Here is a 12,908-nt window from a genome sequence, read left to right as displayed (position 1 = left end):
CACCACTGACTTCCAGGCAGAATATTTTCCTTCTACTACCACTCGCTGTCTTCTGTTGGCCAGCCAATTCTGTACCTTGAAGACATCTTTTCAATTCTGACAGCCAGGCAACTTCCACAAAACTGAACTCTCAGAGTTTAGCGATTTTTACAAACTGAATTTCATTTCTGCTGATTTACAACTGTTCCTTTCATCTAAACCAGCTTCTGGCCACTGACCATCTAGTTTATATGAAAATAATAAAACTCATCATTCTTAACATGTTGCAATTTTTTCATTCTTTTGAAGATGAGGGCGTCACTGGCCTAGCAACCATTTATTGCCTATCCCTAATTACTCAGAGGACAATTAAGAATGAGCCACATAGTTGTGGATCTTGAGTGACTAGTAGACCAATCATATAGGGATGACAGACTCCCCCCGCAAAAGACATGAATGAACCAGATGAGATTTTATGATAATCAACAGCGGTTGCATGGTCACCATTAGGCTTGCTTTTGTTCCACACTTTTACTTAATTCAAACTTCACTATTTGCCATGCTGTGATTCACATACAAGTTCCGAGAACATTCGCCAGGGTTTCTTGATTACTACATTCAGTGCCACTTCCACGATGCTGCTCCCTCCCCTGACATTAACTTTGCAGGTATAACGTAAGTCATAGAATCCCTACAGTGTGGATGCAGACTATTTGGTCCATCAAGTCCACACCAACCCTTCGAACAGCATCCCACCCAAACCCTGTAACTCTGCCTTTCCTGCGGCTAAACCCCCTAGCCTCCACATCCCTGGAAACCAAAGGTAATTTAGCATGGCCAATCTACCTAACCTATGCATCTTTCAATGGTGGGAGGAAACCAGAGCCCCCAGATGAAACCCACACAGACAGGGGGAGAATATACAAACTCCACTGAGGGTAGAATCGAAGCTGGGTCACCAGCACAGTGAGGCAGTAGCGCTAACCACTGAGCTACCATGCAGAAATTGAATTGCTGATATGATAGGCAGTGAAAATAATGGGCAGCAGTGGAATATAACATGCTTTCTTGGAAATAACATCTTTATCTCATTGTTCCAAATGAATTTCTGACCTAAAAAAAAAGCAAACACGTCATCTTCTCAGAACTGAAACTAAATCCATTTACCTCTATTTTAAGATAAAAATTCTTAAATGAACATTATACCTTATAGACTTTTATTGTACAACTTTTCAATCATCTAACCCCCCCCCACCCCCATTCTGATGTTAATGACAGTACATAGCACGTACGTGTAAATGTAATGGGAACAACAACATTAAACAAGTGGCCACAACTTTGTCACTAACAGATGCAAGCAGTAATCTTTATTCTCAGAAAACATCTGAGCCCATATTTTCCAAGGAATCAAGACATAGTTTTCTTTGCCTTTACCTTTACAAGAATCACTCTGATGGTGTACATTATTAATATGTGCACATCCACCAAAAAAATCCACTCAGAGCTGAAACTGTGGAGGAATGACTTTCAGTAGTACATGCAGAGAGATGACCTTATATGAAAGACATTTAAAACGAGATTAGAGCTTAGTGAATTTGATTGTGAGCTTTCCCAAATTGGTGAATATTTTACTGCTCTAAAAAAGAATGCTAAGATTGTAGTCAAAGTCCAGAACCAGCACCTTTGGCATCGGAATCTTAAAAAGGCATCAGTCTCTGCAAATACCATACTTCAATATACATGCTGAGATTACGAATGTGTAAACCTCTATGAGGTTAATGCTTCCATTTGAATAATAAACCGATTAATGCATACAAATGTATACCTCAAAGAACTAAATAGTCTGTTAAGATATTTAACTCCAAAAGGAAAGCCATAATTTTTACATTTATGTTTTGCAACATTCATTCAAAGTGCTAACTGCTTGCAGTTCTATATCAGGCATTTTTGCCCAACAAATTAGGGCTAACCGAAAGCCATCAAACACAATGTACATAATAAGTGTTCAATCTATAAATTATAACATTCAATCTACCCTTCCTGAGGTGCTGCATGGTACTTTATTTTTCTTTAAATTATAGGATGACTGAAGACAGTGCAGGGAACATTTGCAAGGGTTATAACAGAATACTGGTGTTGTTGGGGTTAGCAGGAAAGACTAAATTCCTGGGTTTTGACTCTTTTCTCTTGAAGAAGAACCACATATAATTGTGCAAGGCTCATAATTGTAGAACCTCGACATTTGGAAGCAGCCCTTCAAGTCCACACTGACCCTCTGAAGTGCAGTCCCCCCACCCTAAACCTGTACTTCCCATGGCTAATCCAGCCAGGTTGCACACCATAGGCAAATTAGTATGGCCACTGCACGCAACCTGTACATCTTTGGGACGTGGGAGGAAATTTGGGCATCCAGAGAAATCCTGCGCAGATATGGGGAGAATGTGCAAACTCCACACAGACGGTCACCTGAGGCTGGATTTGAACCCATGTCCCTCGCTCTGTGAGACAGCAGTGCTGATCACTGAGTCACCACGACACTCTTTAAGCAAGAGCGGAAACAGAGAAAAAGTTTCCTCTTGTGGGAAAGACCATAGCGAGACGCCATCAACATAGAATAATAGCCAAATAAAAAATTCAGAGAAATATCTTCATCCAGTGAGTGGTGAGAACGTGGAATGCACCCCAACAGGGTATGATAGGGGTTGAAGAAGAGGTTAGACGAGCATTTGGTAGAGAAGAAAATAGAGGTTTAGATGAGAAGAGATGGGAAGAGGCTCAGGTACAGTATAACGGCTTACACTGACTGATCGGGGCAAGTACCTCTGAATTTGCACCATGCATCCCAGGTAACCCTAAAAGATAACTTGGATCAATATCATCAGGGTCTAAGAACAGTACAACTCAGATTTGCCTATCACGGTAATATGTTCAAGGCTTGTTAGTAAGAGCATGATTTTTATGAATTTGTTTTGGCAGTGGAAATTGGGGTTCTACTGGGTTTGGGGTTGAGAGGAAGAATTAAATCAGTTGCTTGGTATTGGTAGTGGTTTAGATCAAGTTGATTAGGTTTGCCAGTGGGATTGGATTAAATCAACTATGGTGACAGTTGGATTGGATCAGTTGGAGTGGGTTTGACACTGAGACAATGTGATATAAAAGAGCAGAAGTAAGCTATTCAGCCCATCAATTCTGCTCATCATTTAATGACATCATGGATAATCTAAATATCCTCATTGTCTTGTTTTATCTCTTTTAACCCTTGGTTTCCTTAATGGTTAAAAATCTATCATTCTCTGCCTTGAATGTACTGTACGATCCATTCTTGGCAGCCCTCCATGGTAAAGACTTCCAGAAATTTGGCACCTTCTCAGAGAGCAAATTCCTTGTCATCTCTATTTTAAATAGCAATCCCTTATTCTGAGATTATGACCTCTGGTTCTGGACTCTCCCACAAAAGGAAACAACCTCTCCACATCATGAATCCATAAGGCATTGAGACAGAAGTAGGCCACTCAGCCCATCAAGCCTACAGTGTCATTCAATGAGATCTAATAATCCAAAAATCTGATAATCCTCAACTTCATTCTTCTGCTTTTTTCTATACATCCTGTTACCCCGGTAGATTAAAAATTTACCTCAGCCTTGAATAAATTTAATGACCCAACCCCAACAGCCCTATGCAGGAAAGATTTTCACAAATTCACTATTATCACAGGAAATAATATTTTTTTATTTCTATATTAAATGGGCAACTCTTTCTTTTGAGATTATACTTTTTTTTAATTGCTAGACTCTCCCATAAGGGAAAACCAACCTTATTTCCCACTTACCACTTACCTTATGAAGCCCCCTAAGAATCTTGTCCGTTTCAATAAGGTCTTTTCTCATTCTTCTAATCTATAATGTATGTAGCCCAATCTACTCAACCTCTCCTCATATGACAGTCTCCATAACCAAGATCAACCAAGTGAACCTTCTCTGGATTGTCTCCAATACTAGTCCATTTTCCTTTAAGTAAGGGGCCCAAAACTGTTCACAGTAATTCAGATGTGGCCTAACCAGTACAAGTTCCCACTATTTGTTTACTACATTCCCTTTGAAATAAAGGCCAGCGTTCCAGTTGCCCTCTCTACTAATGCCTCAACTTACTTTTGTGTGAAGGTGAGTTTGACAGGAGTTGGCTGTCAGATTGGATTAATTTAATGACTGTTGACAGTTAACATTTTCTCAGGGTTGTCATGAGCAGCAAATTTGAGCTGTAGCTTCTGATGAGAATTATAATAATGAAAGCGGCTCCTAATTTGTTATTGATTATTTTTGATCCAATCCTTTTATGTAACTGAGCTCCATGTTGTGTGAAACCAGACAACATAATTTTCATGGACAGTTCTGAGGAAGGGTCACCAGACTCAAAAAGTTAACTCTATCTTTTCCTTCACAGATGCCGCCAGACCTTTCCAGCAGCTTTGTCTTTGTTCCTGATTTGCAGCATCTGCAGTTCTTTCAGTTTTAACTTAATTTTCACCTCTGTTCGCTCTGAGATAAGGCTTTCCCGTTTTATTATGCTCAACTTATAGCATTGGTTGCATTATGCCTTAGAAACAGACGGTTTTCACTTTGCTACAGATCAAAGGATCATTTTTCATCCTTGATAATTTAGGTACATGTGCTGTTTAGACAAATGTAAGAGCCAATTTGCACACAAAAGCCCACAAAGAGAAATGATCAGTTAATTTGTGATATTTTTTGGTGAAAGATGACAAAGAGCTGCACATGTTGAAAATCTGACTCAAAAATAGGAATTGCTGGCCAAACTCAGAAGGGATACTGACTGAGCTCCATGATGTGAAGATATGCTAACATTCCTGAAGTTCTGATTCAGAGACAAGAATGTTACGCAGAAACCAAAGCTGATGCCTTTGTACATTATCACGATACCTCAAGACCAAAAGCTAATGGATGATTTCCCACAAAACTATAAAGGCAACCGCGAAAGATTTGTGGAGCAAAGATGCGTGAAATCTGGTGGAAATAAATTATTCTAGTTCAGACTTGATATTTTATCATTTCTTTATTTGAAATGAATCAAAAAATGTATTTTCTGTTTTTTAAGTGATTCAAATCACTCCCAATTCCCTGGTTCTAGACACTGGACTTATTTAGGGAATGTGAAATGAAGAAGGCAGCAGGCGGGTGTTTCAGGGCAAAAGAATTTCCGTGTTTATTTGCAATACAAAATGACAAGTACAACATAAGAAATTATAGGTAAATGAAATAAACAGAGAAATTGACACAGAGGAATATACAGAGGACAGTAATGTTATTAAATATACTATTAGCTAGATTAAACACTATTAGAACCTAAATACAGCAGTTTCAATTACAGAACTTTTAATCAGGCTTCCTACCCTAAGGGTCCCAATGCACTGTCATCACCTAGGTCAGAACTTTGGGTCTTGGAAGTTTCTGCTCGACATTGAGGAAAACCTGGTTTTAAAATGCATCCAGTTACTGAGGTTCTTGCTGTCAGTTCTCTTGGTTCAGAACGGACCAGTGTCTGAAAGCTGTTGTTCGGATTACACTCGGTTGCCTCCCTGCCCCCTAATCTTGGATGTCCTTTGTCCCGAAGATGCTGTTAGTTTGGCTTTTCGAATTAGTTTCTCTGCTCAGCCTTTGTGTTCTTGGTTCTGAACCTGCTTGTTGTTGTTGGAAGCTGGATGCCTGTGGGGCAGCTGTGTGTGTAGAAAGCTTATTGTTGAAGGAAAGTGAGGCTATCCTCTAGGTGAGATCGGAGCTGGTAGTTGTACAGACTGTGTGCCCTGTGATTTCCCCTCAAATTTGTTTTGGCCATTATGTTTGTGGTGTATCTGCTTGAAGTGCATTGGTTTCCTGAGCAGTAAGAGTATGTGTGAGTGGATTTCTGATTGAAGTTAAATGTCCAGTAACTCTTTCAGGTTCCATACTGTCTGTGTTGGGTGGCCTGAGGTATAAAACGTTAGTTCCAGTTGATTGGTGTAAATTGGAATTCCAGACTGGACAATGGCTCCAGGCCGCCATCTCAGTTCTGAGATAATGGGAACTGCAGGTGCTGGAGAATCCGAGATAACAAAGTGTGGAGCTGGATGAATACATCAGGCCAAGAGCTTGTGCTCCTAAGATGCTGCTTGGCCTGCTGTGTTCATCCAGCTCCACACTTTGTTATCTCAGTTCTGAATTCTGTTTGTGTATTCTCATTCCAACTTCCATTTGCCTTTTAAAAGTTTTGAAAAGTCCAGGATTTAGTCCAGTATTTCAGATGATGGGGCTATTTACTCAATGCTACTAATTCCTCTGATCCATTGCAAATCCTCAGCTTGGTGTGGAGAGAGGAGGGGCAACAAAATATTTTTAAGCTTGTAATGTAAATAAAAGAAGACCAACTTTAACCCACTTCAGATTGGTTAAAGACCAGTGGTGCACTTGTTTACAATGCTTGCCATGTGGTGGAGGTGCTTGACGATACTGATAAAAGTTTTTAGCATTGATATAGCTTGAAAGGGAAGACCGTGATCATATTTTATTGGTGTTTGCACTTCTTTGTTTTTTAGATACCCTGTTCAGGAGTCTGGGCCTTGGGGCAGTTGTTGGTCTTGGAGTTGCTGCACTCTTGTTAATCCTTGTCATCACTGATGTTAGCTGCTTCTTCACAAAGCAATGTGGATTGCTGATGTGCATCACCACAAGGATTTGTGGGAAAAAGAATGGGTCAAGTACCAAAACCAAGGATCCCGAAGAAGGCAAAGCAGCTTATCTGTAAGTATGAGACAAAACACTTCATGTGGCCCAGCCTCAGAAGCAATAATTTGCCATGAGGGTCTTCACAAAATGATCTCACCATCAGTGCTACAATAATATCAATCTTAACATCACAGCCTCACTTCAAAAGACAGCCTCATGGGTAACCGCATTGTAGAGCACCTGCGCTCTGTTCATGGAAAACGACAGCACCTTCCAGTTGTGAACCACTTCAACCCCCACCTCCCACTCCCTGGACAACATGTCCATCCTGGGCCTCCTCCAGTGTCACAATGACACCACCCGCAAACTGGAGGAGCAGCACCTCACATTCTGCCTCGGGAGGCTACAACCCAATGGTCTCAATGCGGATTTTACTAGTTTCAAAATCTCCCCACCCTCGGCCTCATCCCATTACCAATCCCCTCTCTCATACCTGCCTACTTGCCCTGGCACAAACTGACACAAGAGATAATGGGAACTGCAGATACTGGAGAATCCAAGATAACAAAGTGTGGAGTTGGATGAACACAGCAGGCCAAATCCTAAGATGCTGCTTGGCCTGCTGTGTTCATCCAGCTCCACACTTTGTTATCTCACAACCTGACATAACCTGTCTATCTTCTCTCCCACTTGTCCACTTCTCCCACCTCACTGGCCAATCCCTACGACTACCTACCTGCACTCACCTATCACCCTCACACCTACCTTCCCTAGCCCCACCCCTTCTCTCTCTATTTATTTCAGAGCTCCCTTCCCCCCCTCCCTCATTTCTGGAAAAATGTCCCAAACCGAAATGTCAGCTTTCCTGCTCCTCTGATGCTGCCTGGCCTGCTGTGTTCCTCCAGCTCCACACTGTGTTATCTCATGGTTAATCTTCCTATTATCAGCAGCAGCTTTCTCACTTAAAGGAAGTCTTATTATCGAGGGCCCTATCAAAGTGAGACTTCCAGCATTGTGGAACATAGAGTCTCACCAGCACAAACCTCGGCATTTTTTTCAATACTTGGAGAATTTGCATTCGCAAGGCATCAAGTAAAGGAAAATTAAAGGTGTGAAGTTGCCTGATTTGCAATGTCTCTGAAATTTCTGAACGCTGCCTCAAAAGATGCAACTAACCCAATTCCTCCTGAAGCAGAGATAATGGGAACTGCAGTTGCTGGGGAATCCGAGATAACAAAGTGTGAAGCTGGATGAAAGAGCAGGCCAAGCAGCATCTCAGGAGCACAAAAGCTGACGTTTCGGGCCTAGACCCTTCATCAGAGAGGGGGATGGGGAGAGGGAACTGGAATAAATAGGGAGAGAGGGGGAGGCAGACCAAAGATGGATAGAGGAGAAGATAGGTGGAGAGGAGAGTATAGGTGGGGAGGTAGGGAGGGGATAGGTCCTACCTACTAACCTCATCCCACCTCCTTGACCTGTCCGTCCTTCCTGGACTGACCTATCCCCTCCCTACCTCCTCACCCATACTCTCCTCTCCACCTATCCTCTCCTCCTGAAGCAGTTGCTTTTCTGGTTCCAATTCTGGGTGGTAATAATCTATGAACAGTAAAAATAAATGCATTTATTGAAAAGTGAGGACAGGAGTCTTGTGGTGCACAGTCATGTCCCAATCTCTGGGCCAACAGTTCTGGAGTCAAGTTGCATCTACCTTGGAAGCTTGCCATAACAAGTTAATTAATAATAATACAAAGGCAAGTGTGAAAAGCTACAAGAGAAAAAGAACAAAATACTGCAGATGCTGGATCTTAGAAACAAAAACAGAGATTGCTGGAAAAGCTTGACAGATCTGGCACCATCAGTGGAGAGGAAGAAGAGTTAACATTTCAGTCCAGTGGCTCTTATTCTGAATAAAATTAACCTGCATCATTGACGCTTCTCTAATTATTGACACCTCCCAGCCATTTCCCTCATCCGTTTGCCAGTGAGTAGAATTCTGATACTGTTGGTGAGCTTGGCAGGACAGATGGTTTGTGATGCAGAATGATGCCAACACTATGGAATCAATTTCCACACTGGCTGAAGTTACCGTGTAGGCCTCTCCATCTCTGCCTCAAACCTCACCTGAGGCATTGTAAACCCCAAGTTAAACCATCAACAGCTATCTCTCTCTAGAGTTATAGAATCATAGGTATTGGACAGCACAGAAACAGAACCTTCAGTCCAACTTGTCCATGCCGACCAGATGTCCTAAATAAATCTAATCCCATTTGCCAGCATTTATTCCGTATCCCTCCTATTTCCTTCCTATTCATAAACCCATCCAGATGCCTTTTAAATGTGGTAATTGTACCAGTTTCCAGTACTTCCTCTGGCAGCTCAATCCATACACGTACCACCCATTATTAAATCTTTCCCCCTCACCTTAACCCAATGCCCTCTAATTTTGGACTCTCCCTCCCCATGGAAAAGGCCTTGCTTATTTACCCTATTTTGAGCCATGGGATGGTGGCAATGGCCTGGTGGTATTATCACTGGACTGTTAATCCAGACACCCTGATAAGATCCCACCTGGTTCATTAACATCCTTTAGGGAAGAGAACTGCCATCTTTAGAGGCCTGGTCTGGCCTACATGTGACTCCCAATCTGTAACAATGTAGTTCCCTCTGAACTGCCCTCTGCAATAAATGCTGCCTAGCCAGTGATGCCCTCATGCTGTTAATGAATTTTAAAAATGGTTTTATAAATCTCTGTAAGACCCATTGCACCCCGGTGATGACCTCTTACAACTTCTTCCATCAGGCAGAAGATACAGAAGCCTGAACACACACATGAGCAGGTTCAGGAGCAGCTTTTTCTTAGCCATTATCAGACTGATAAATGGACTCTCTAGCCTCAAATAACGCTAATCGAATGCCTTCTGGAAGTCCAAATGCAACATATCTACTGGTTCCCCTCTATCATTTTGATTGATACTTCTGCGAAAATCTATAATAATGAGTCACACATGATTTCCCTTTCTTGAAGCCTGTGCTTGAGTGAGATGGCTCATAAATTATTACACAGCAGGATTAATCAGATAGGTGGGTGACTGCCAGGAAAGTTAGGAGATAGTTCAAAAGTCTTCTGTGGTTATTCTTCTATCAAATAGATACTTAGGTTTTGGAATTGTAGAACAAATAGCCTCTTCGAGGAAAATGGAAGGTCCAGTCAGTCATTGGACACTTGGGATGATTCTTATGTTCGACAATGTTTACTGGATTTAGTAGAATTATTGTAATGGGGATTCTCCTGTCAGGGGCATAAACAGATGATTCAATGGCAGTGAATGTAAATTTAGGATAGTTTGTCACTTTCCTAGTGCTCAAATTAAGGATCTCTCTAAATGTTTCAAGCATGTTGTGAAAGGTGAGATTGAAAAGCAAGAAATTATTGTACACATTGGAAGGAATGACAATTTTAAGGAAAAGATTAAAGTAGTACAGAGTGAATTTAAGAGTTTGGGTAGAAAGATAACGAAAAGAACTTTGAAAGTAGTTTCAGAGATAGTAGGAACTGCAGATGCTGGAGATGTTCACCTGTACATCTGCTAATATGGTATACTCTATCTGCTGCTCCCGTTGTGACCTCCTCTACATCGGGGAAACCAAGCAGAGGCTTGGGGGCCACTTTGCGGAACACCTATGCTCAGTTCACACTAAACAGTTGTACCTCCCAATTGTGAACCATTTCAACTCCCCCTCCCATTCCTCAGATGACATGTCCATCATGGGCCTCCTGCAGTGCCACAATGATGCTACCCGAAGGTTGCAGGAACAGCAACTCATATTCCGCTTGGGAACCCTGCAGCCCAATGGTATCAATGTGGACTTCACAAGCGTCAAAATCTCCCCTCCCCCTAACGCATCCCAGCCAGCTTGCCCCATCTACCTAACCTGTCCTTCCTCCCACCTATCCCCTCCTCCCACCTCAAGTCCAACCTCCATCTCCCACCAACTAACCCTATCCCGCCCCCTTGACCTGTCTGTCCTCCCTGGACTGAGCTATCGCCTCCTTACCTCCCCACCTACACTCACTTCAGATTTTTGGACAATTTGGATGTCTTCAAAAAGGATGGGTCCAACCTAAACTGGAAAGGGACCAATATATTAGCAGTGAGATATGCTCATTACATGAGGGAGACTTTATACTGATAGAGAGGAAGAATAGAGGAATTCTAAAAAGCAGTGTAAACAGAAGGATTGATGGAGAAGGTTCTGAATGTGAGGAGAGCACATCAATTAGAAAAGAAAGACAAGAGAGAGTCAGAATACATAGTAACTTTGAATAAATAAATTGCATTTATTTTATGCAAGGGGTCTTATAGGTGAGGCTGATGAACACAGAGCATGTGTAAGAACATTCAATTGGGATATCATATCAGTTCAATGTTCTGGGTTTTAGATGTTACAGGAAGGATAGAAAAGGAGGCCAGAAAGGAGGGGAGGGGTGACATTTTTAATTAAGGGATACATTACTGTTTTAACTAGGGAAGGTATTTCTGAAAAATCGTCCAGTGACATTATATGGGCCGAAATTACAGGCAAGAAAGGAAAGATCACTTTGACGTGATTGTACTATAGGCCCCTCCAATAGTAAGAGGGAAATTAAGAAACAAATATGTAGGGAGATCTCAGATATTTCTAAGCATAATACACTTATAATGGGGGATTTTAATTTTCCAAACATTGACTGACACTGCTATAGTGTTAAAGGTTTGGATGGTGAAGAATTTGTTAAATATGCTCAAGAAAATTTTCTTTATCAATATGTAGATGCTCCTACTGGATAAGAAGCCAAACTAGATCTAGTTTGAGGCAATAAGACAGGGCAAATGACTGAAGTAAAAGTGGGGGAGAAATTTGGGTCTCATGGCCATAATTCTATTAGTTTCAAAATGATTATGGAAAAGGGTAAGCCTTCCATAAAAGTTAAAGCTTTTAATTGCAGTAAGGCAAATTTTAATGGTACGAGGCAAGATCTTTCAAAAGTTGATTGGAATAGACTGTTCTCAGGTAAAAGGACGTCTAACAAGTGGGTGGCATTGTGTGATGATGAGACTTTAGAGGCATTTTGTTCCTGTTAGGGTGAAGTGTAAGGCAGGTAAGATTAAGGAACAAGGGATGAACAAAGATATTGAGTTTTTAGCCAAGAATTAAAGAGAATCTTATTTTATATATAGAACTTGATTCAATTAAATCTCTTAAATAATATAAAGAGTATAGGGGCATTCTTAAGAGAGAAATCAGGAAGGCAAAGAGGGGATATAAGATAGCATTGGCAGATAAGGTTAAGGATAATCCAAAGAGATTCTAAAAATACAATAAAAGCAAGAGGGCAACTAGATAAAGAGGGTCAGGCCTCTTAAAAATCAAGGAGGTTATCTTCATGTTGAACCCCAGGAGATGGGAGAGATACTGAATGAATATTTTGTGTCACGTTTTACTGTGGAGAACACGATGGAGTCTAGAGAAATAACCTTTGATGTTTTAAAAACAGTTCACGTTACAGAGGAGGAAGTTAGAGAGGCCTTAGGGAACTTAAAGGTGGATAAATCTCAGGGACCTGATCTAATATATCCCAAAACATTGGAGACTGGAGGGTGGCAAATGTTGTACCTTTCTTTAAGAAGTTTGTAGGGAGAAACCAGGGAACTATAGACATAGAACATAGAACATAGAACATTACAGCACAGTACAGGCCCTTCGGCCCTCGATGTTGTGCCGACCTGTCATACCGATCTGAAGCCCATCTAACCTACACTATTCCATGTACGTCCATATGCTTATCCAATGACGACTTAAATGTACCTAAAGTTGGCAAATCTACTATCGTTGCAGGCAAAGCTTTCCATTCCCTTACTACTCTCTGAGTAAAGAAACTACCTCTGACATCTGTCCTATATCTTTCACCCCTCAATTTAAAGCTATGCCCCCTCGTGCTCACCATCACTATCCTAGGAAAAAGGCTCTGCCTATCTACCCTATCTAACCCTCTGATTATTTTACATGTTTCAATGAAGTCACCTCTCAACCTTCTTCTCTCTAATGAAAACAGCCGCAAGTCCTTCAGCCTTTCCTCATAAGACCTTCCCTCCATACCAGGCAACATCCTAGTAAATCTCCTCTGCACCCTTTCCAAAGCTTCCACATCCTTCTTATAATGCAGTGACCAG

General features: G+C 41.4%; 1 protein-coding gene across 3 annotated transcripts in view; it reads left to right on the top strand.

The window, feature by feature from the left end:
- LOC125457009 (neural cell adhesion molecule 2-like) overlaps nucleotides 1-12,908 on the top strand; it is a 1,449,549-nt gene that overhangs the window by 1,398,357 nt on the left and 38,284 nt on the right. For all 3 annotated transcript variants that reach the window (XM_048540683.2, XM_059650141.1, XM_048540685.2), the window contains one exon: nucleotides 6,567-6,771. In XM_048540683.2, the coding sequence (XP_048396640.2) occupies nucleotides 6,567-6,771 (205 nt within the window). The remainder of the gene's footprint in view (nucleotides 1-6,566; nucleotides 6,772-12,908) is intronic.

This window comes from Stegostoma tigrinum, chromosome 12, assembly GCF_030684315.1.
Source record: "Stegostoma tigrinum isolate sSteTig4 chromosome 12, sSteTig4.hap1, whole genome shotgun sequence".
Classification (NCBI taxonomy): Eukaryota; Metazoa; Chordata; class Chondrichthyes; order Orectolobiformes; family Stegostomatidae; genus Stegostoma; species Stegostoma tigrinum.
Note: the sequence above shows the minus strand (reverse complement) of the source record. Positions and strands in the feature narration are given on the sequence as shown.